This window comes from Nicotiana sylvestris, chromosome 4 (genome assembly GCF_000393655.2).
Source record: "Nicotiana sylvestris chromosome 4, ASM39365v2, whole genome shotgun sequence".
NCBI classification, from domain to species: domain Eukaryota; kingdom Viridiplantae; phylum Streptophyta; class Magnoliopsida; order Solanales; family Solanaceae; genus Nicotiana; species Nicotiana sylvestris.
Window position 1 is genome coordinate 107,813,505 of NC_091060.1, and position 25,269 is coordinate 107,838,773.

General features: G+C 35.4%; 1 protein-coding gene across 1 annotated transcript; it reads right to left on the reverse strand.

Annotated features, from left to right (window-relative positions):
* Positions 1–10,801: 10,801 nt before the first annotated feature.
* Positions 10,802–25,071, reverse strand: LOC104234739 (beta-1,3-galactosyltransferase 7). Its single transcript, XM_070172163.1, has 9 exons — positions 24,645–25,071; positions 24,466–24,565; positions 23,424–23,482; positions 23,056–23,328; positions 11,921–11,993; positions 11,713–11,833; positions 11,532–11,619; positions 11,294–11,419; positions 10,802–10,997 (listed from the first exon to the last, which is right to left on the reverse strand). The coding sequence occupies exons 1-9, from the start codon at positions 24,734–24,736 to the stop codon at positions 10,817–10,819; spliced, it is 1,113 nt and encodes a 370-aa protein (XP_070028264.1). The 5' UTR covers positions 24,737–25,071; the 3' UTR covers positions 10,802–10,816.
* Positions 25,072–25,269: the final 198 nt, after the last annotated feature.

A 25,269-nucleotide genomic window follows, 5' to 3' on the forward strand; every position in this document is an offset into this window, starting at 1 on the left:
ACAAAATTACTCCTTCAAAATATTAATCAACATTTAACAATTATTAACACATAGACAAAAATATTAATCACATAGTGAAACATTAAAATTAGAACAAATGCATATTTTTGTAATTTTATTCTTAATCAATTATTAAATGCATAATTAAATCCTAGATATGCATGAAACATATATTTATTTTAATTTTGTTTAATTATAACAAAGCAAACATTTACGGACAACACAAATAATTAACAAACACCACACAAATTCTAAAAATTGCACACTAAAAGAGATTTATTTTATTTATTTTTGATTTATTTTGGAGTTGTTTTCGGGAGGCAAAAATCACGTGCTCACATACATCATTTTGCTTGCCTGTGTTATTAACTTAAGAAAATTATAGAGAGAAATATAACAATAACCCGGTGGAATTTCACAAGTAGGGTCTGGAAAGGATAGTGTGTACGTAGACCTTACCCTTACTCCGCTGTTTCCGAAAGACCCTCGGCTCACGATGATGGTAAAGGACAGTGGAGTTCTAGCATCAATGGAAGTCAGAAAGATAACATCAACACCGTGATAACCCGGCATCAGGAAGAAAACCAATAACAATAAGTAGTAACAATGGTATAACACTACATACATAATGGAAGTAATAAGGACACAACAAGAGTCACTAGCATCCTAAGATAAAATACTACTCCCTTTGTTCCAGTTTATGTGAACCTATTTCCTATTTGGTCTGTTCCAAAAAGAATGATCTCTTTCTAAATTTAGTAACAATTCAGCTAAACTTACAATTCTCACCTTAACGAGAAGCTTTTATAACCACACAAATACTCCGGGCCCCTTTTTGACTTGTTTAGGACCACACATTCCAAAAGTCTTCATTTTTTCTTAAACTTTGTGCCTAGTCAAACAGGTTTACATAAATTGGAACGGAGGGAGTATCAAATTAGCCTCCTACAACCTAAACTGCAAACCTAATGAAGTAATACTAACATAACCGAGGCTACTAGCAGCCTGAGATACAACTCTATCAAACTAGCCTAAAACTAGCCTAAATTATAGAGAGAAATGTAATACAAATATTGTACTTGGTGATTTTTTTGTTTAGAAAGAACGGATCATATTTTAATGTTAAATTTTGTATGTCAATAGCATTAAAACGGGGGAGAGAAATTCCCATCTTTAAGACGGGCAAGCTAGGAACTTTGTGTCTTAAAGTAGTCCTAGTTGTAATGATTCTTGGCGTATTTTAAGAAATATTTTTATTACCAAAAAAATAAGGAGAGAAATTCATCCTTTCAAGTCTATAGCGTCAAGATTTAAAGTTTATGAGTTTGAAATTTTAGTGATTGTAAGTTATTGATTTTGAAATTAATAGTATGTATTATGTACATATTCTATAAAAAATTTACGACAAATACAGGAAATTGTCTAAAGTTAGTTTGGCCGAACCTATAACCTACGCACTAGCTCCACATGTGATCTAAAACACTATCAGCATCAGGTAGCATGTCCTCCCCCATCTCAATCATCCATCGAAATACAACCATGTAGAGGAGCTATATTACAAGAAGAAAACAATATATACCAGCTCGTGATCACTATCCTTCTGTGCACTTTAAATAGTTTGTCAAATCATAATAATTCCGTGCACAATTATTTTCTCTCTTTATATCCACAAGATCATAAGTTTTTTGTCATCCATTTTGAACGAGGGAAGAAAGAATTTGTCCTTACGCAAAAATTCAAAAGTTGTACAATTCACTTGGTTTCAATTTAGATAACACGCTTTCTTTATTAGTCCGTTTAAAAAAGAATGACATATTTTTATAATTGACAATAATTTAACTTTAAATTCTTTATTTTACCCCTTAATGAGAAGTTTTTATACCACACAAATATCATACCCTTATAAAACTTTTATCGTTAGAGGTTTTTTTTTATTCACATACTAATTATGCAGAGATCATAATGCAAGAATTGTTTATATATATGCAAGAATTGATTTTTTCTTCTATAGCCAACTAAACATTGCATTAATGATGTGAGATCAATTTTTCTATTACTACTTTCAACCAAACAACTATACGATTAGATTATGCTGGAATTTTTGACATATCCTTTTAAGATTCTTGTGCTGGTATTTTCCATATTAAGGATTTTGCAATGAGAGAAGGAAAAAAGGTACTCTCTCTTTGTTTAAAGGTCGGTCTAAGGGAGTTGAATAGTGAGGGTTTTGAATAGGGGTGGCAAATGGACGGGTTGGGCTGAATTTAGGCGGGTCAAGATGGAATAGATCAATAAATGGGTCATTTCCCAATCCAGCCCAAAGTGTACTTGGGCTAAGATGGGCTGGGTCAAGATGGGCTAAACAATGGGTCATAACCCAACCCGCCCAACTTGACCTGTGTTTTAGAACCATGCTCATCTAGCATAAAAAAAGTCTTTTACCTTAAAATGTGTAAGTTGAAAAATATTTTGGGGGTGGAGGTGGGGGTGGGGCAGGTGGTGATGCAGAAAAACGAAAAAAAACAGAAAATAGAAAACTAAAAATAAAAAAAAAGTAATTTTTTTTAAATACAAAAAAAAATAGGTAAAATTTTTTTTTTTTGAGAGGGGGAGGGAAGTGGTGCAGAAAAAAATAGAAAATTGAAAATACAAAAAAAAAAAGTAAAAACAAATTTTTAGGGGAGGGGGGTTTTGCGGGTGTGGAGGTGCAGAAAAAAAAACAGAAAACTGAAAATACAAAAAAAAGTAAAATTGGGGTAACTAAATAAATTTCTATATAAGTTGGGTTGCGATATTTTTTGTTTTGGGTGAGTTTCATCAGTTGTATTTGGGCTGCTTAATGGGTCAGAATATTAAAAATATAAAAAAAAGTAAAATTTTTTTTGAGGGGGGTGGGGGAGGGGGTTGGTGGTGCAGAAAAAAAAAAACTGAAAATACAAAAAAAAAAAAAAAAGCTTCTTTTTTGAGGGTGGGGATTTTGCGGGAGGGGGGCAGGATGGGTGGATGGTGCAGAAAAACAAAAGAAGTAAAATTAAAAATACAAAAAAAAAAAAAGTAAAATTAGGTCAACTAAATAAATTTCTATATAAGTTGGGTTGAGATACCTTTTGTTTTGGGTGAGTTTCATGGGTTGTATTTAAGCTGCTTAATGGGTTAGAATGGGCATAAAATATAATGGGTTAACTTGGGCTCAGGCCAAATTGACCCATGAGCTAAAATGTTTGTAACTCAACTCATTAATCTCTGGGCGGGTTGGACGGGTTAGATGAGTTTGGGCTCAAATTGTCAACCTAAACTTTTTGAACTATTCCATTGAAAAGGGACGGGAGAGCCAAAAAGGAGATCACTGCTTTGGAATCTTGTACATATACGTTGCGGAAACCACTTAGCTTTTGGCTTCTCTTTGTAAACTTTAATTATACAAGTTTATCTTTCACATGAAACCCACATTCTATCCTCATTCTTTCAAAATTGTTGTTTTCCGAAAGTAATACAAAGAAAAATAATTCTCCCTTCCAAAAGATGGAATTGCGCTATTAATTCCCACTCGGAACCCAGTGAGAAGTGATTTTGTTTGTGCAAAATGCAATTATCTTTTCGGGTTTGCCTTTCCTCGATATAACACCTGAAACTGAAACTTTTCCTTTATCTTATTTTAATTATAGGACTTTCGATAGTAACCATAAAAAAATTAGTACAAAGTTATGGTTGCAGAAATAAAAAGATCAAGAAGGAAATAAAATCCTGAAAATGGTACACAGGGCTATATAATGGTAACTGGACACGTAAGTGAGAAAAATGACAAAAACTTCTTATTTTTCTTACAAAATTTAGCTAAAATTTCGACTTTTTTTTAAAAAAAAAAAAAGTTTAATTAAGCGCATTGATGGAGATTGCTCAGAATTTGGGAAAAGTCCCTTTTCTTTACTTCATTGGTTGGCCCTAGAAGCCCGAAAGTTCCTCCCTAATAGCCAAGTGTGGCCTATCTGAAAGTTGAACACATAATTCAAATTCGAGACGATTCATAATAAGTGATTTTTTTACCTTTGAAACGCCCACTAAAAAAATATTAAATCTTAAGAAAAATAGATATTCTAACTAAATTACCCTTAATTTATTGTTGAACTTGTTTAATGTTAGTAATTTAAAAGGCCTTTTAGGAATAAGTACATAAAGGTAAATTTGGAAAAACAGAATGAATACTTTCATGGTTATGTAAAAGAACATTTATTTTAGACCAAAATAAAAAAGGTAGAAGGATCACTTATTATAGACAGGAGAGAGTATAATAATTCTCAAACATCTTTTACGTAAGAGGCTAAGAGGAGTGTCGGCCCAAGGGAGAGGTAGCTAGGCCCCAATTTTTCATTATTAGTTAATTTTATATTATTAAAAAGATACTAGATTTATGTCTTTTCTTTTTGAATATAAAAGTTATTTAGAAAAAATAGAAGTTATTTAGATAACTACTTGAATTTCATAATAAACATAAAATATGGCAAAATAACAATTTGATGATGACGTTGATAATAAAAATATAAAAACAAAATCTCTTGTAATATCTTTTAAAGTAAATTATTTCCTATAAAGAGTAGATCAAGTCCTTTTTTTAATTCAAATAAACTTGAACTATTTTAAATGTATAAAATTATTTTAAAATCTACTTTAGTAGTATATAAAATTACGATCATTAGATGTTGGAACTTATAAAAATGTTTTCTTAACTGCAGATTTTCTTACAATAAAATTTGAAACCTTAGATACTAGATATCTAGCAGGTAACCGAGTGAAGGGCCAAAATATATACAAGACGGTCCATAAAACTATTATTAATAACAAAAAAGAAAAGAAATCATAAATATATACAATTTTATTAAATAAATTTTGAATCTCTTCTAAACGTCGGCTTTAGACCATCAATTTCGTTGAGCCGCCCCTGACTAAGAGGACGCAAATAACTCTATTTTTCTTATAATAATTGCAGTGCTTGCACATAACTCGATTAAGTTTGAGTAGTTGCTACTTTTCACGAGTAATAATTATGTCCATCAAAATTTAAACAGATATGGAAAAACCTTATATATTACCTAACAATTTTCCGTCGAGCAAAGAGTTTCTTATAAGGGAATCGCATTTGGATCACACCCTTAATTAATAGGGGCGGAAGCAAGATAGGAGACAACAAGATCTAAAACAAGACTAATACCACTACACTGAAAACTTTCCTTGAATTAATAAAATTCAACAATCAATATATTGTGTGTGTTACACACTTAAATTTAATATTCGTTGAGGTTTCAAACATTCAATGATCCTCCACCGCTGCCTTTAATGGTGGTAATACTTCAAGAAAGTTGTATATAATTTGCTTTAACGAGTATGACTTTTAATTCAAAGACACATCTGTTGCTGCAGTGGAAGCATATATTTACTATTATTATAAGAGAAAACTTAATTAAGTTGCTTCCAGGCTTGAGGTAATTAAGATACAGCTAGCTGCCAACGCAAATTAAGGTCTACAGTCCTCAGTCCTCACTCAACAAATTACTTACCGAACATTCCAAATCTCTTTACTGTGTTTCTATAATCACATTTAAAAGAAACAAAAATCTAATACTGAGATCGTTTTATCAATTCTAAACCAGCTATATCTAGTTTTTCAATGATGAAAGAAGAGTCAAAACATTTTCAAAACAACAACAACAAAAAAATAATGTATCATTTTCTGTATTTTAGTACATTCGTATGAGGTCGATGATTAACCAACAATTCTGAAGAAAAAACAAAGAAGCCAAAAATAACGTGACACACTTATTTCTTTTTGCTTCTATCATTAAATAGCTTATGAAAGTTATTTAGATTAATTCACATTTAGTTAATTTTTATATATATAATATGAAGTATAATTTTAAATTATAGAACCCACTAATTTTGAACTTTATATACTCAAGGTATAAAATTAGATTTAAATATTCTTATTCTAGACAATTTATTGTTTGGATTAGGTAATATGCTTTAGACAAAGTAAAATAAAGAGTTTTAAGTAAAGAGTTTTAAGGGGAGGGGAAAGCTTAGGTAGCAAATCACGTGCGACATAGTTGGAAGTGCTCGCCTTTGAACCGACATACGACATTATTTTTATTTGTTGGCATGCGGAGAGCACGTGAAACTCCATCTGGACCTGCTTCAATTAATTTTCCTCCTTTATTTATTTACTAGTATTTTACTTAATTTATTATCATAATTTTAGGACATCTCTTTGTTGATTTGAGTTTCGAGAACCTTATAAGAAAAAAGATTTACTCCATGTATATTAATTAACGGCTAATACATTTCAAATCTAGTGGAAATGTGTAATTCCTCAAATTATTATTAGAGTTGAATTAGGCAATCGATCAGTTCATGGATTTTGAGATGATGCTCCTTAATTTCAAGGAAAGACAAATACCCATTAACCTTAATCATGATTATTTGGTATATATCAACATAGTTTAAAGCGTCCAAGCTGACGAATAATAACAAAGTCTCTCATAATTGACATATACAATCGTAAGAAAATATTCAAAAACTAAGTGATTCAAGTACAAGCTCGTCACTATAGGTATAGGTACACCATTTTCTAGAATTTTATTTTAATTTTAAAATATCATATCATAAAATCAAACATCCAGTTCAGATTAGTGGAGTCGATGTCTTTCAGATAATAATTAGAAACCAAAGACTATACAATAACCTAAGGTCCACAAGGGTGGATAGAAGCTTGGTCATGGGCTCGGCAGAATACAATAATTTTTGCCAAAATTATATATTTGCCCTAAGGAGACTTGTCTGCGTAAAGCCATGCATGCCATAAATTATTAGAGGCTGAGTGATAATTCTAAGGGAAGAGACAAAGTAGAAAACATTATGAGTAGTTGAAAATGGTAGAAGAAATAAATAATCCTATCTGTTTCTCAAATTGCCTAGTTTTATAGAGGCCAAAGTCATGTAAAAAGCTGGTTTTGTTGTCTTTGCTGGACGCATGGTTATACTAGTTCTGATTTGTCTGCACACATCCCAATGGACACCACAATAGTCCTAGTATAATACAAGGATCCAAATTTTAATTTGATGAGGGCAATCTTTAGGTTTTTATTATTTAACCCTTTCTCCTTTAGAAATTATGGGTTCATAATATAACTTTTTAAAATTTTTAATAATATTTTACATATTATGTATCGACAATACTGAACACATACTTTATACACTACATCTGCCGTCTGCCGCGGACAAAAGGACAGTGGTGACCAAATCCACGAAATACAGACAATAAGTTGTGGTGTGGATCAAACAAAATGCATATGCAGCAGGAACTAGAATTATCTATTCTGTCTTGAACTCAAATGTCTAGCTGTGAGTTAACAAATGACGTGGTCAATTACTTACATTTTCACGTTACAATTTTCCTCGAGAACTCCTAAAAAAGATTCTTTTTCAACTTTTAATTTTAGTAAATTAGATTAATTTATTGATCAATTCTTTTATACAAAAATAAAAATAATAAATCAACGCCCAGTATTTGACATATAATTTAGTGGTACTGCATGGGATGCGAACAAGATTAAGCTAGCGTCTGACCATAAATTCTCAAATTTGTTTAAAAAAGTTTGATTTGGGTAAAGTTTGAAAAGGAAAATGTGTTTAAACATAAGTTTTCAAAACATATTTCACTTTTTTAAAAAAAAACATGAAACATAACTTATACCCACAAGTTCTAAAAACTATCACAAAAATACCCAACAGTACCTTTATCAATAACATTCATTATATTATCGCAAACCAGTCCTGAACATAAATAAATTTAGTACAAAATTATTATTTTCATAAAAGAACTACATAATACACTATCAAATGACTGAGAAAACGAAACAATATTGTTACAAAATAATAAATGGTGGACTCTTTTATAAAATACAAAAGTTTGGGGCAATTTTTAAAAAAAATTGATGGGACCTACATAGCATATAGTTTAATTTGATACAACGCACAAAACCTCCTCCCTTTCACTTTTCCCTTCCTTGCATGTAATGTAATAAAAACAAAACAAGTTCCATTACAATGCTGTAAAATAAAGCCTAACTTTTTAAAGCAAGTCATTCACTCATCAGAATTCATAAACGAAAAAACAAGGAGTTTGAAGAGGAAGAACTACTGTTTGAAAAAATGTGTTTCCTTCCTCAAAATTTCATTGCAACCAAAAATAATCTGGAGTCCAGAATATTAATAATTCAAAGAAGAAGAAAATAACACTAGATTGTCAATCTTCAAAATGGAGGCCTTCTACTCACAAACAAGAAACAACAATGAACCTCACTCACCACCACCAAAATTACATTACCAAAAAATGTGAGTACATATCTAAGGGATATGCTGACAAGAATTAGAAAGGGATTTCCGCTGTCCTTCGAAATCCGAAATCTAAATCATCATCTAGACAGAGACATAATCTACAACAAACATGCTCTCAATCTAACAGTTTCATATTATACAAATTGCTCTACTCAACAAGTTCTGAGTGTATTTTGGCAATCAAAAACAGCCAGCCAGATGGAAATTATCCGACAGCTATCTCTCAGCAAGAATCTCTATTTGTTTAAGGGAAATTAGAAGAGAGCATTCCAAAGAGCTTCTTCCCCTTCACCGCACTTTTCATGGACGTATTTTAACTTCTCTACTGATTTACTAATGCAACGTTTAATTCTCGGGTAGGTGGTGAAGATGATGATGAAATGCTTACCACTCAAGATTGGACTAATGTTAAAATTCTTTTAGATTTTTTAGAACATTTTCAAATTGCAACAAATGCATTTTCTGGGCAATATTATCCTACTATTTCAAACTGTTTAGTTTATATTGCAGCACTATCTGATTTGTTTGTTGAATTTAGTGAGGGTGGGGATATTTATGAACTTGCTATAAATGAAATGAAACAAAAGTTTAAAAAATATTTTTTTCCTATCCCTCCTATTTATGGTCTTGCTGCAATGCTAAATCCTACAATGAAATTGGGAGGTCCTCATTTTTGGTATTCAAATATTTATAAGGCTTTAGATCTTTCAAATGAGGAAATTGCGACACTTGCAGATGCAAAAGCTTCAATTAAGATTAACGCTCAAACAGTTTATAATGCTTATCAACTTGCCTTAGAGCATGCTAGGCCAACTATTCCAACCCCTACTTCGTCTAGCTCACAATCCTCTAAAAGAGTTGCGGGCTTAAAAGCTCTTAAATCTTGGACGGAGTTCAGGGGGTCTCAAGGTGAAAATTATGATGAAACTTCACATCTAAATGAGCTTCAAGTTTATTTATCTCAGGGACTTGAAAAGGAGAATCCAGACGGCTCTTTTGATCTTTTGGAATGGTGGAAGGCAAGGGAAAAACATTTTCCTGTTCTTGCAAGGATGGCTCGGGATATTTTATCAATTCAAGCTTCAACTGTTGCATCAGAGAGCGCTTTCAGTCAAGCAAGACTGCAAATAGGTGATCATAGAGCGTCTATGAGGGATAGCTTGGAAAAATCAGTATTGTTTAGAGATTGGATCCGCTCGGAAAGAAGAAACTTTGGAATTGCAGAAGCACAACCGGCGATAGATGAAGCTTATGAAGAAATGATAGCGGAACTTGCGGAGGATTCGGCTTCGCCCGGAAGTGGTGATGAACAAGCTTCTTTTCCACCACCACCAACGCAACCTCCTCCGAACCTTGAAGGATTTATGAGATTTGTTAGAGATAATACATAGAATAATATGTAACTTGTATTTTGGCACATCTTCCTTAGTTTTTTTTCCTTCTAATGGTGGTATTAGTACCTTGTTGTGCTCATTCCATTGGGGGAAGGATGACTAAGAAAGATATGTCATTTTTTGGTAATAAAATTTATTGCTTCTACCCATGAGCTTCTTTTCGCAATATTTCTTTGTCTATACTTAGAATTATTTATAAGCTACAATATATACATAATATACAATATATATACTACAAGAAAATATATAAGAGAATATATATACATAAGATACAATATAATATACTACAAGAAAATATATTATGCGAAAATATATACATAATATACAATATATATACTACAAGAAAATATATTATGCGAATATATATACATAAGATACAATACATATACTAAAAGAAAATATATAAGAGAATATATATACATAAGATACAATATAATATACTACAAGAAAATATATTATGCATGACAATTTAGTGTTTTACTATTGTTTTGTTATTTTCTTTTTCGTCAAGCACTTTAATAATTAGATATACATATATACTACATATATATTTTTAATATAGCCATGATACTACAAGAAATTGTCTTAAAAAAAAAAAAAAGCCCGCTAGGCCCGCGAAGCCCACGAGCCCGGCACGTTAAGCACAGGACCATGTGGGCTTAGGCCCGTCACGGGCCGGTTCCACCCATTGAGCCCACAAAGACCGGGACCGCCAGAGCCCGGGACCGCGAGGCCCGGCCCGTTAGGCCCACTAAGGCCCGGGACAAAATACAGCATTAGCTATAGCCAACAAAACTTAGAACTACATTTTATAAAAAATATTCGAAGATGAAGAACATCAAGCAGTCTACATAAATTAAAATTTTAGGCATGGAATGAAGGAATGGCAACTGATAAAATAATCATTATCGGGAAAGTCTCACTTAAAAGAAAATCTTACTGAGAAAACCAGTTTATGCTATATCTTACTAGAAAACATTCTGAATGTGCACTAAACAAGCTACTCCAGAACTTCTTTTTGTATTCCACACTTGTCAAGGCCATAAAATTTGAAAGAAATCTTGCTCCAGCAATAAATGTGATAACAGTACTAAAGAGAAAATACCTGGTGGAGTTCCACAGCACATAGTGCGTTCATCGATGTGCTCAACTTCAAGACCGATAAACCAAGCCCCTAATGACACGTCTTCATTGGCATACTTGTGCAATATGGGCCTGATTTAAAAGTTTAAACCCTTTATACTTACTGATAATCTCACAAAATATGATACTGATACAACAACTAATGCCTAATTCTAGACACGTTGGGGTTGGCTATATGTAGTGATACTTTTGATTGAATATAGGAGAATTTAGTATGATGGAGACGAGACGGATAAATTTTAGCATTAATAATCCAGTATACGTGCTAATTTACATGGACATTTCAAGAAATTCAAGTCTTTTACCATTCATTAGGACTTCAGTGACTTCAATGGACAATTACAAATTCAAGCTTTATCAGAACTTACTGATTGATTGATATGTATGTGGCCAAGTCCTTGGAGATGGCATAGATCTGACCAGTTGCATGTCGGAAGTATTTGTTTCCTTCTTCTCCAAATTTCCAGTACTCTGGCTCGTGGTACTTTACAGTCCTAGAAACCAACATTAAAGTTCAGTTCACGCAACTAAAATGTTACTACAGTTGAAACTAAAATACGAGCTGAAAGGGTCAATTGGCATAAGCTAGTGAAGCTTCATACATACTTTTGAGCAAGAACTGGTCCAGATTTCATACACCCAATATAAATTCTGGGTTTCGACCGATGACGGGCTAGAGTTGCAGCTAGCATTCCTGTAAAATTATTCATCCATTTAAATACAAGGTGAACAAAGATGATTAGCTTTCGAACTATAAAAATATATAGAAAACATATCAAGTGCATACCCAAATTGACATGGACGTCATCATCAACCTTGACATAGAAGTCGGCATCCCATCTTGCAACAGCGGTAGAAAAGAAAATCTTAGTTTTGGCAGAGAGCTCGTGATATCCTTCAACATGCTCCTACAACATCATGCATATTGGGACCCAAAATCTGTAAGATTTCCAGATTTAACAATAAAAGCAAAACTGTTCTGAATATGTCCCTACCAGCCTGAGAAAGTCTTTATGTTGAGCTTCTTCAGAATCAATAGCGCGATCCAGTATGCTGTTAGATGTTGCACTGGATAACCAACATAGATATTTGTCAGTAACATTCATTTGCATTTACATTTACACCCTTGTGCAATGAGATTATCGAGTGATGACTAACACATATTACGAATATATAGTACAGCAAAAAAAGGAAGTAACAGCTTGTGGGGTGGGGTGGGGTGGGGTGGGGGTGGGGGGTGGGGGGGAGCAGAGAAAATGCAAAAGATGCAAGGATCCTACAGGTGAATGGAACATTTAGTTGTATCAGGTAAACATCATACAGCAGTAAGCGGGTCTAAGCCAAACTATATGAAAATGGAACATTCAAGATTTTAATCCTCATCGTGCTGGTATAGGCTTGTTAGTGGTAATATCTAATAGCAAGTACTTTGAGCTAACATTAGAATGAACAGAAGTTTATAATGTATCCTCCCAACTTAAACAGCACAAAATCATGCCTTAATTAGCTAAAATGTGTTTTGCTGTAGTGTTGCTTCTGAAAATTTCAGACACGTCATTTGGGGTTTGGTGAGGAAATTTCCCATAATACTTATATCAACTACTTTAGAAAATTAATCTCATTTGTTTTAAACTATTGAAACCATCGAGATAGAGCGTAAATTTTAGGCCTAGAAGTAGTTTCAGGAGCTCCCAAATTGAGCTTTTGCAAAAGGTGTTTTGCTGTCCAAATATCTACAAACAAAAAATACTTTTAAATATCTGCCAAACACCTGCAGATAGTCTCTCTTGCTAAGCATCATCCTCTTGGTTTAAATTATTTTCTCACCAAAAATTGCATATGCATTTAAATCAGTTTCTAGTTTCTTCACCTCCTTTCAACATTAGAAAGGAACAAGCAGGAAATAAACCGTTTGAGTTCAGCACTAGAGTCAATTTCATGAATTTAAACTTGTATGCAACTAAAAAACTTTAATACCAATTCTCCAAGCAAATAGAGTATCTAACTTTGCCAAGACTCTTTTGAAAAGGTTCTTTAATTCTTTTCCCCAAGCAGGTTAACAAAAGGTTTTACAAGCTACTGCACCCAGAAGTTGAAAACTTGAAAGCAGTGGAGGAAAGCGGATTCAACTAGTGTGCAAATTGGTAGATTAATGCCTCAAACCAGATGGCCAACTTTAAGTTCAAAAAAGCTTGACATCCATTTTGTACAGCCAATTTTCTTCATAGCAAGCTTACTATACATTTACGGCTAACTTTACCCTGGGTACAAAAACTTGGAAACAGTGGATGAAGGAATAAGTAAATTCAACTACTGTGTATTTGGTAGATTAGGCGACAAACCAGATGGCCTCCTTTGTGTGGAAAACAGCCTGAAGACAAATTTTCAGCTGATAGGTTCCCCTAAAGATGTTTTCACAGAAAGCTGGACAGTGGGGAGCACATATTCTATCTCAGAGGGACTTTGGCAGGCTCCCAAAAACAGAGATTGCTGGTCCACCAAAGCGTGGAGATCAATCTAAGACCATAAAAGAATATTAATATTACAGGTTTTTAATGCATTACTTAGTTATTGATCCAACGGTCACACTTACACAACAAACACACTCTACACCTTTAACCCAACTAGAATATTCCAAACATATCCTTTTAGTTATTTCATGAATTAATACCGTTGGCCGAATCTAAGTTGATCTGACTAACACTTTTAAATTCAGTTTTCTAGAACCTATAGACTCTAAAATTCTTAAATTACAACTCTCCCATTCTACACAAAAGTTTTGAACCCTTCACAGTCTAGGTCGCACCATTTTGGTGCAAGTTTTACCTCTCTCCACTTTCATCCTATCATACTCACAAGATAAAAATGGAGAGAGGTAAAACTTGCACCAAAATGGTGAAAATATAGACTGTGAAGGGTCCAAAACTTGTGTAGAACAGGAAAAGAGAAGAGGTTAGTTTAAGAATTTTAGGGTCTATTTACAAGGTTCTATCCCTTTTGTTATCCTTTATTTTATTTTATTTTCATGAATTAGACAAACGATATTTACTCTTGAAAATAAAATAAAGGACAAACTAAAGGGATATGCTTGGAATATTCTACGCTCTATCTTAAGATTGTTGGATCAAAAATAAAAGGTCAGGAACAAATTTGAGATTGTAAATGTTATGTGTGTTTTCTAGTGTGAGGAAAAGGAGTTTGAAACCAGAAGTGTTGGACCAGACGATCTACTTAAGATTCCACTTGAATTCACCTTTACTGCTAATGGAAACAAGTGGATAACCCTTGATTGTTGACTCGTTCACTCCTACCATTACTCGAGTTGCCTCTCCTTCCCGTGCTCTGCTTTCTCTCTCAATCAGCATACCACGATTTAAGGCGATTTAAGGGGTTTTCTTCATCAAGTTCCAAATTGATTGATTTAGGGGTGGTTTCTTCGCTGCACGACCTATTTTATAGCAAAGGGTGCTATCTAGTATGTTTATACCAGATGGTTTCTTATTCGGTGTATGTACTCGCATCGGTACCCTGACTAACAAGATCTTTTCCATTCCAAAAAACCTTGAACTCGAGACTCTAATTTAAGGGTGGAGGGATGAGGGATCCTGTCATCTATCCACCACGACCCTTAGTGGTGTTTACACAACATATAACTTGTATTATTTGCATTGTTAGTCCATCGGGATAATTTGCTTATGTAGTCCATTATAAATGTTATTCTAGTTATATGATTATTCTCCTAAGAGATTACTATAGGTTGACATTAAAAAAGATGTGTAAATAAAACACCAATAATCTTTGTAGTCGTTATTTTGTCATAGGAGATCATTTCCTCTCCTTTAGAACATCCGATAAAAAAAAAATTGCATTATCTGGCCTTTGTTTGAAACATATCTAAATTCTGTAGTTCCCAAAGCAAGAAGGTGTCTAGAGAATGCTTCTGCTGCATCATGATGCAGGGAAAGGCTTCTTAGTTTTCTTCTGCTAACCGAGTAAGCTGGAAGTATAGGATAGGAGCATTTTTTTGCGTCTCTTTCCTATATTTGGATTCCTGAGACAGGTGTAGTAGAGAGCTTGAGTTGAGAATATAATTCCTTGGCTTTAACTTAATATTCACCTTTTCATCTATACAAGTTTATCCTCTAAGAGCCTTTTGTTCTAGAGACTAACAAAAAAATGCTCTCAGGCACTCTTTTCGAGACCTTTCTCTCTCCTCCCTTCTAGGAGGGAGAATCTCTCCTTCTCCGGCCTTCTTCCACAGGAGATATCTCTCTTTCTCTACTCTTCCCTTCCCTCCTTCTCGATTTTTCCTGATACAATCTATTTCCCTCCCTTCCTCTCTGTTTTTCTTTGTTCAAGGAATCACATTCTGTGGTTGCTTTCTACATTCTTGACTTTTTCCCAAGCTTGCGGTATGGGGGAGAACAGGATTTACTTCAATGCTGGGTTCAAATCTTTTGATATTACTAGGTGGTCTGCTAGCAACACAGAGTGGTACGAATGGGTTGAGAGAAGTCGAAAGATGATGAGCAGATCGACCATGAGCAGAAAGATCATGGAATGGATTTGTTTTGTTCTTAAAGAGGCCTCAAAGGACCAGATAAAGTGGCCAGGAGATGGAAAATATCAGAGCAGGCCACAGAGTACTTTTGCACCAGGAAATTTAATGTGTATGGGAGATACATGAGTATTCTGTGTCATTAAATGGTGCAGGAAGATCAATACTTATTATCCCTAAACCAGTCTTTAATGCAAGCTGGAATGAGATGACATTTAAGATCAACAACTTCATTAAAGACTCAAAGAAGTGACAGTGGTAGCTCCCCCAAGATTAACTGAGATAAATTATCCCTATAAGAAGGCTGTACAAGATAGCAAAAGGCAGAATAGGAGTCTTTGGGAAGCAGAGGTGACTTGCAACAATGGAAATATTGACATTCTTGAATCTGTCAAGGTACAAGACAACGGGCCTTTGAAGAGATGCCCAGTGGGAAGCTTTGGAGAAGAGGCGAAGGAAAAACCAACACTTGCTGACATTAGAAGGTGGTCAACCTCAGCTTGGAAGAATGTTATTGGGGTGAACATATATGAGATGCATGGGGATTTGTTCTTACTGAATTCCCTAATAGATACATGGCTTAAAGGACCTTACAAGGGCAGTGGTTCTGGAAAAAGCTTAGATTGCGATTAGAATGGTGGAATCCCATGGCAGGATGTACCCCACATTCTATTGAAATCAAAGAAACGCGGATCGAAGCAGTAGGGATTCCCTTTCATCTGTAGTCGCAGAGAATTTTCTAAAAAATAGGTGAATCCTGTGGAGGATGGGTGGCCACTGAAGAAGAAACAGAGCTCAAAAATCACCTGGAGTGGGCCAGAATTTTGGTAAGGAACAATGGGAGGAATCTACCAAGAGAGGTATCTATCTCTTGTAACGGAATCACCCTATCACATTCCAATCTGGCCGGAAAGCAAGTCAAGATATGAAATCTCGCCCGAATTAGCAGAGGGAGGCATCGGAGAAGAAGATTCTGTGCAAGAACCAGGTACTACCTTTACCCAGCGGGCAAATAGGGCTACCAACTGTAATGAAGTACAAAAATCCCCTCTCTATAGGGATTTTACAACACGAAAGCACGTGGTTAGTACTTCTGTGACAGGTGGAAATATTTTTAAAAAGGGTCCACGTGAGAGGCAGGTGTTGGGTTTAATGAAGGTCATAAAATGGGCCAGCAAGCTAAGCCCAATAACGTGGCTGACTTTAATAACTCCTTTGGGCCAGACTTTGCAGCCCAAGTCGTTTTTAATGACTTAAAAGATTCCAACTCACAAGATGTATTCAGAGATCCTTTAGTTGGCGCATGCAAAATCCCAAAGTGCAGATTTTAATGGAAAAAGTGCAGAGATAAACAAGGCCTTAACAGAGGCAGTTCTTGGGGGACCTTCTCTAGACTTAATTAGGGCAGCAGAAGATCAGTAGGAGAGAGAAGAGGAGAGCAGGGGAATTCAAGAACTATCTTTGGATTTAGATCAACAAAATACAATCAGAGAAATAGAGAATTGGGAAGTGGAAGAGGCAGAACCTCTTCTCATTCAGCAACAACAAGCCATTCAAGTTACCGCAAGGGAGACATTATTATGGCTCCAAAAGAATTTGATCAAGCTGGGCAAATTACTTTGGTAGATTTCCAGGGGCATGAAGAGGAGGCATTGGGATTGCTTCTACAAGTAGATAGTTGCAAGCAAGCAAGGATGGAGTTTGATAGTGTGTGTAAGAAGACAAGATTCAAAGGGGAACAGGAACTAAAAGGGCTAGTTACTTTTGATGTTAAATTCAAGAGCGAGGGGAAAAGGAGTAAGGGGGGAAGATGCTTACACTGGTTCCATGCAGTTCAAAATAGTATCATGGAATGTAAGGGGATTGAATGATAGGGATAAAAGAAGAATAGTGCAGAGTTTGGTAGTTGATTGAAAGGCAGACATCATATGCTTCCAAGAGACTAAATTAGAAGGGGATATTAGAGAGATTATCAAACAAGTGTGTGTGTGTGTGGGGGGGGGGGGTAGATAGATCAGATTTGCTCATCTGGAGGCTAGTGGCACTAGAGGGGGTACCTTGATGACGTGGGATTGTAGAAGCTGGGAGGGGGAAGTTCTGGAAATGGGTAGCTACACTATGACTTGCAAGTTTGTGGCACATTTTCAGAATTTCTCATGCCATGTAACTGGGGTATATGCTCCAAATAATTATATTGAGAGGAGGATAGTGTGGAATGAGATAGGGGCGGTTAGGGGATTGATGGAAGGCCCTTGGGCTGTTTGTGGAGACTTTCATGTCACAAGATTCATTTCAAAAAAAAAGGAATTGTAGGAGGAGAACAAGGGGTATGGTGGAATTTTCTGATTTCATTGAAGACATGAGCCTAATTGATCTACGATTAGAAGATGGTAACTTCACTTGGTTTAAAGGGGATAATCAAGACAAGGCTTCCAGAATAGATAGGTTTCTGATTTCTGAGGAGTGGGATGATAGTTTTAGTAATATAAAACAGATTCTACTGCAAAGATTAGCATCTGATCATACTCCAGTAGCTCTTCAGGGGGCATTTGGAACAAAAACAAAAACTATTTTAAATTTGACAATTGGTGGCTAGGAACAGCAGGCTTCAATGACAGAGTTAAAGAATGGTAGAGCTCTTTCAATTTCTCAAGCAAGCCTGACTTTATATTGGCCTGTAAATTAAAATCTCTCAAATCAAAACTCAAGGAGTGGAGCAGAAGTGAGGCAGGGAATTTGGGACAGCAAAGGAAGAAACTACTAAGTCAATTGGCTGAACTGGATGAGGTGCTCGGAGACAGAATTTTAACAGAGGAAGAAACTATCAAGAAGGCAGCTCTTTTCATGGAGTATGAGCAATTGATAAAAAATGAGGAAATCTCATGGAGACAGAAATCAAGGGCACTATGGCTGAAAGAAGGAGACAGGAACACTAAGTTTTTTCACAAAGTAGCAAATGCACATAAAAGATTCAATAATATTGATCAACTGATGGTACAAGGAGAACTAACATAGGAGCCAGCTAGAATAGAAGAGGAAATTGTTGATTTTTATCAGAAGCTGTAAAAAGAAACTACTCAATGGAGACCTGCATGCTACTACGACAACTGCCCAGTCTTAACTGTGTAGGATAAGGAAGCTCTACAGGGTAATTTTGAAGAAGAAGAAGTGCTAAGGTGCTTGAAGCTATGTGCAATAGATAAAGCCCCTGGCCCAGATGATTTCACTATGGGATTCTTCATCAAATGCTGGGAGATAGTGAAATCTGACATCATGAATGCTTTTCAAAACTTTCATGACAAGGAAGTTTTTGAAAGAAGCTTTAATGCAACACTGATTGCTCTCATCCCAAAGAAGAAAGGTGCTAAGGAACTAAAGGATTTCAGACCTATCAGCTTGATAGGTAGCATCTACAAACTGTTTTCCAAAGTTCTGGCAGAGAGACTCAAAAAGGTAATTTCACAATTGGTGGACTATCAACAAATGGCTTTTATCAAAGTTAGACAATAATGGATGCTGTAATGGTAGCCGATGAAACAGTGGATTCTAGGCTAAAACAAAAGAAACCTGGTATCTTGTGCAAACTTGATATTGAAAAAGGCTTATGACCATGTCAACTGGAATTTCCTACTGTGTATGCTAGAAAGAATGGGTTTTGGCCAGAATGGATAAACTGGATTAAATTATGCATGTTAACAACCAAGTTTTCAGTTCTGGTAAATGGCTCTCCAACAGGATTCTTCAAAGCAGAAAGGGGACTAAGGCAAGGTGATCCTTTATCACCTTTTTTGCTTGTGATTGCTATGGAAGGTCTCAACCATATGATTAAAATAGCCAATCAGTTTGGGTGGATAAAAGGTTTTGATGTAGCTAGGAGGGGCAATAATAGTTTAGAAGTGACTCATTTACAATATGCTGATGATACACTCATATTCTGTGATGCTGAAGAAGATCAACTGAAACACCTCAGGGTGATTTTGGTTCTTTTTGAAGGAATCTCTGGCTTGCATATCAACTGAAAGAAGAGTTTTTTGTACCCTAAAAATGAAGTCACATATATAGAACTATTAGCTGCTGTTTTGGGTGGTGAAGTGGGGGCTTTACCAACAATATATCTTGAAATGCCTTTAGGAGCTAAATCTAAGTCAATTGGGATCTGGAACAATGTGTTAGAGAAGTGTGAACAAAACTGGCTAGGTGGAAAACCCAATATCTATCCTTAGGTGGCAGAGTGACTCTTATTAACTCAGTTCTTGATGCACTTTCAACATATATGATGTCCTTGTTCCCCATTCCAACAAGGGTCATCAATAGGTTGGATAGCATCATGAGGAACTTTTTATGAAATGGGAACAAAGAAAGGAAGGGTTATCACTTGGTGAAATGAAAAGCACTTACTATTGGCAAGAAATTTGGAGGCCTAGGGATCAGAAACTTGAAAATTCAGAGCAAAGCTCTTAGAATGAAATGGTTGTGGAGGTTCAACAAGGAGGATCAGCTCCTTTGGGGAAACATTATTAAAGCAAAATATGGACCGGAAGACAAATGGATGACTAAGGAGGTCACTACACCATATGGGGTTAGTCTATGGAGATCCATTAGATCACTGTGGAGTGAATTGAGGGATGACTCCAAGATCAAAGTATTTGATGGAAATAAGACTTTTGGAAGGACAATTGGCATGGAGTTGGCAGATTGGATGTGGCTTTTCCAGAAGTCTTCAGTTTGGCTCTATATCAGCAAAGGACTATAGCAGAGATGTGGACACCTCAAGGATGGAACATCATTTTTAGAAGACATATCAATGATTGGGAAGCACAAAGAGTGGTGGATTTCTTCTGTGTACTAGAACAGTTCAGTGGATTACAAGAAGGTGCAGATGTTCTATGGTGGCAAGGCAGCAGTAAGGGTATATTCAAGGTCAACGCAGCTTACAAAAGGATGAATCATTCCAACCAGCAGATAGCTGATTGTCCATGGAAACACATCTGGAAAACAAAAATTACTCACAAAGTTGCTTGCTTTGTGTGGCTATTGGCTAAGGAAGTTATCCTTACACAAGATAATATGATGAAAAGAGGCCTCTCTTATGTTCTAGATGTTTTTTGTGTGGGGAAACAGTAGAAACAGTTAACCATCTCTTCCTTCATTGTAAGATAACTTCTCACCTATGGAGAATTATTCTTAACCTCAAAGGCATCTCCTGGACCATGCCTGGGAAAGTTATAGATACTCTTAAAAGTTGGGAGGAAGCAGGACTACATGCAAAGGACATGACTAGATGCTGAATTATACCTGCTTGTGTTTGGTTTGGTGGAGAATTTAGAAAGAGAGAAACTCCAGATATTTTGAGAATGTGGAGAATGGAGTGCAGAAGATCAAGTTAAACTTTATTTTGTTGTTAAGTTTTTGGTGTAATCAGATGTACACAAATGATATACTAATACCATTATTGATGTTTTAGACTCAATATAGAGAGTGTTAGTGATAGATAGAGTCTCTTGTATATATGGTTTCAGTACTACCTAAGTACTATTTTTGCTACATATGAAATATAGAAAGGATACCAGTTTCAAAAAGTTTATCCTCTCTTTTTGGCATCTTTGGAAAGTAGGACTCTTGCATAAACTTGGTGACGGATATTTTCAAACATCCCTATAGAGCTTGGGGTAACCCTAACGGAAGCCAACTGCATCAACTGCTTTCACATTACCTGCAGCATTCTCTATGGTTCCAATTAACTACATTCGAGCAAAGAACAAAATAAAAGGAAAAATATTAAAAATGAGGACTAAAAATTTTGAAATTTAAAATGGGACAAAAAGAAAAATCAAATTAGTGCAATTTAAACACATTCTGCAAATCACCAACATACTAACACTAAGGTGACAGTCCTATGTGATAAGAATGTGCCTCCGGGAGTTAAAAGGTAAGTTATACAGAGTGGTTGTTAGAGCGACTATGTAGTATGGGGCGGAGTGTTAGCTAATCAAGAACTCTCATGTCTAGAAGATGAAAGTGGCAGAAATGAGGATGCTCGAATGGATGTGTGGGCATATTAGGAGAGATATGATCAAGAATGAAGATATTCGGGACATGGGGGACAAGATGTGGGAAGCGGGGCTGAGATGGTTCGGGCATGTGAAAATGAGAGGCCCAGATGCCCTAGTGGGGAGGTGTGAGAGGTTGGCTAGTGGATTTAAAAAGAAGTAGAGGTAAGTTGAAAAAGTATTGGGGAGAGGTAATTAGGCAGGACATGTCGCATTTTCAGCTTACCGAAGACATAACCCTTGATAGGAAGGTAGAGGTTGTAAATTAGGGTAGGAGGATACTGGCTAGTCGAGCGTTCTTCTTTTTCTTACTAGTAGTATTAAGGGTAAGGTTGCGTACATCCTACCCTCACCAGACCCCACTTATTATTGTTGTAGTATTAGTACGTAGTCTCGCATTTTCTTATTCTTAGATTTCTAGTACTACGTGTTGTTTCTTTTCTTCGGTCATCTTATTATTTTGCTGTTGTTACTGCTTCTTTTCATGGCTTCTACATTACCGTATTCCTTTTTCGTTATTGTTGTGCACTTGTGCTTATACTTTCCTTGAGCCGAGAGTCTATTGGAAACAACCTCTCCGCCTCCACAAAGGTAGGGGTAAGGTTTGCGTACATATTATCCTCCCCAGACACCACTATGTGGGATTACACTGAGTATGTTGTTGTTGTTGTATTAACACTAAGTTAACAAGACACTCATACTGAAAGTAAAGGTACTAGACAATGCTCTTTGTAGGAATTCAAAACTGCTCGTTCTCTGTTTGATATCTCCAGAAGTCAAATGGAGAGAGAACTTTCTTATTATTTAGTCTCAATATGTTACACTAAACATTCATATACAGACCATTTTAAATCAACCGTTTACAAAGAATACAGTAGTTATGTCGTTAAATTCTTGTCACCAAGAAGAACTTGAAGGTTAAATTTTTTTTTTTTTTAAGAAGGTAACAGATTATATATAAGTAAAGAGAAAGTAGCCCTTAGCACAAAGACTGTGCTAAGAGAAACAAAAGATACAGGATCCCTAAAGCAAAAACCCAAAAACCTAGTCCTGTAATAGCTACAATGACCCAATGATGTCTACAACTGAATATACATCTTCTACTAAGGCCTCTTTATACCAAAAGTGAAATAAAAATATACAGTCCGACTTAATTCTCTGTTCAAAATTAGCTACATCTTCAAAGCACCTACGATTTCTCTCTGAGGGTTAAAACTTTATTGTGTCCATCAAATAACAACCAGCATTAATCATCTGAACTATTTTATTGTAAAACGTGTTTCTTCTATTTGAAAAAAACAAAAAGGCAAAGGCACGACAACATGATAGCATGTTCAATCCAATTTAGTTTATTCTGTTAAGCATCCACAATTAAGATTAAACTTCTTTCTCTGATTTCCCGTTTAGGAAACCCAAGTCATGCAGAAACTTAAGAACTACTGACACAGTAGCTCAAGATTATTGCAAAAATGCAGGATTTAGAATCCATATGTCAATAAGGAAACGAAGTAACAGCATATACCTGTGACCAATCATGAACCGGACTACAATTCCCTTCTCTTTCTCCAATTTGAGAAGCTTTTCCCCTTGAGGCATCCAAGTTTCTCTAACGGAATCACGCCTCTTCCGACTGCTAAAAGCGGTATTAATTCCAATTACCACAAAAACCTTTTTCCTCGGAGGTCCATCTTGAGAACGAGAAGAATTGGAAGACTGATCAGCCACCTTCATTTCCTGTGTACTCCTAGTGGCTGCCAACTCCATCTGAAGCATAGCAATTGATTTGTCCAATGATCTAAGCAGACCTCCCAAAACAGGCTTACAACCATTAGTACCAAAAATAGAAAGTTAGGGGAAAAAAACAAAAGTATGATGGCTTAGGGAACTCACTGAATTGCTTCATGGGTTTTGTACACCTCTTGCATTACATCCTTGTCTTGTCCTTGTTTCTAGCATACCAGCAAATTATGACAATTCAGCATAAGTTTGTCAAGTAAGGCCACAAGCTAAAAGCCAAAATAAGCTTCGACTATCAGAAAGCAAGAATTCATGAAAAAGTACAAGAAGACACAATGAACCTAACAAAGCTAAACCTCCATCGATCAGCTTCAATAACCGTAAAGATATAACTCATGAAAACCACATAGCAAATAGATTGAACTTCAAAGAAGCTAATTCCACAATTAGCTTCAATCATCATAATCAAGAACTCAGAGGAAAAAAACAAAGCAGATTGATTGAATTCAACAGAAACAGAACTCCACAATCAGCTTCAGTACTCAGATATATCAAGAAAGAAAGAAATTACAAACAGAAAGATTGCACTTAGCAGAAGCTAAAATCTACGGTTAGCTTCAACACTCAAAAGAGTTCAGATATTAAAAAGATTGCAATCTGCAAAAGCCAAAATCCACAATTTGCTTCAGTAACCAGAATAAAGGTAAAAAAAAACAAAAAAAAAAACAGATTGATTGAACTTGCAGAAACTAATATCAACAAGTAGCTTCAGCACCCAGAAATAAAGAAAAAAGAAGTTCAAAAAACAGACAGATTGAAGCTTATATCAACAATTAGCTTCAATACCCAGAAAGCAAGAACTCATAATTTTTGCAAAAACAGAATGAACTCAGCAAATGCTAAAATCCAGAATTAGCTTCAAACAATAAGTCAATTTTTTTGTAGAAACAGTAGGTTGTACTTAATAGAAGTTAAAATCCACTATTAGAATGAACAGCCACAAAGCAAAACTCCAGAAAAGAACAGACAGATTGATGAACTCCTAACCAACTCCAAAATCAAGAACTCAAGAATTCACAAAACAAGACAAATTTTAACTTAAAAGCAGCTAAAATCCACAATGAAGTTCAATATACAAAAATCAACAACTCATGGCAAAACCAGAAACACAGGTTAGATTTAGATCAAAAGAAACCTTTTTGGTTGAATTACAGTCCTCAGAAACAACTTGAAGTTCTTGATCCCTTCTATGCTGAGCTATGAGCTGACTGCTGGATTCAGTTGGTGACCACAATCTTCAGCAAAACAAATAGATCCATCAAATAAAAATCAAAACTTTTCATAACTCAAAACTCCAAAATCTAATTTAGTTACCTGTTAGAAAATAGCATTCCAATGAAGAAGAAGGCAATAGAGAAAATGGGAATCCATTTTACAGATACTTTAACACTATGTCTATTCTTCATTGTTTCTATTTTCTAATAAACAAAGATTCAACAAGAAGAAGAAAAAGGGCAAGATTGAAGCTTTTTAAGGTAAAGGGTCACTATATAGGATTTTTTTGTGTGTGAATTATACAGAGAGAGATGAAAGGGGGTGGAGGAGAAGTAGGAGAGGTGTGCTAACGTGAAAGAGGGCGTTGATAGAGCTATGAATTTCTTTGGTCTTTTCCTTTTATTTTCTGTTATTTAATTTTTTGGTCAGATTCTGAGAATGTTGTAAAAGCAAATCTTCAAATGGGGGATTCTAATTTCAAAGAATGTTAGGCACCAGAAGTAGTAGAATGAAGAATAGAAGGGACGAGGAAAGAGGAAGACATTGGACCGTCTAAAGTTTGCCTTTGTATGTGTCTTTTTGGACTTTGTTCCAAGGGGTTAACGTTAACTTCAATAATTTGTTGAAAGTAGCAATGTTTGTTAACGACAATATACTTGTACTACACATATCTGCTGCTGAAAAGTCCCGTCTTTGTTGACGTCGATACTTGTACTAATAGGGG

Excerpts from the sequence above, each read along its gene's own strand:
- LOC104234739 (XM_070172163.1), bottom strand. The coding sequence starts at position 24,736 with ATGAAGAATAGACATAGTGTTAAAGTATCTGTAAAATGGATTCCCATT. Across the intron at positions 11,994-23,055 it reads CGGTTCATGATTGGTCACAG|TGCAACATCTAACAGCATAC; the intron begins GTATATGCTGTT and ends TTGGTTATCCAG. Across the intron at positions 11,834-11,920 it reads ATAAAGACTTTCTCAGGCTG|GAGCATGTTGAAGGATATCA; the intron begins GTAGGGACATAT and ends ATGATGTTGTAG.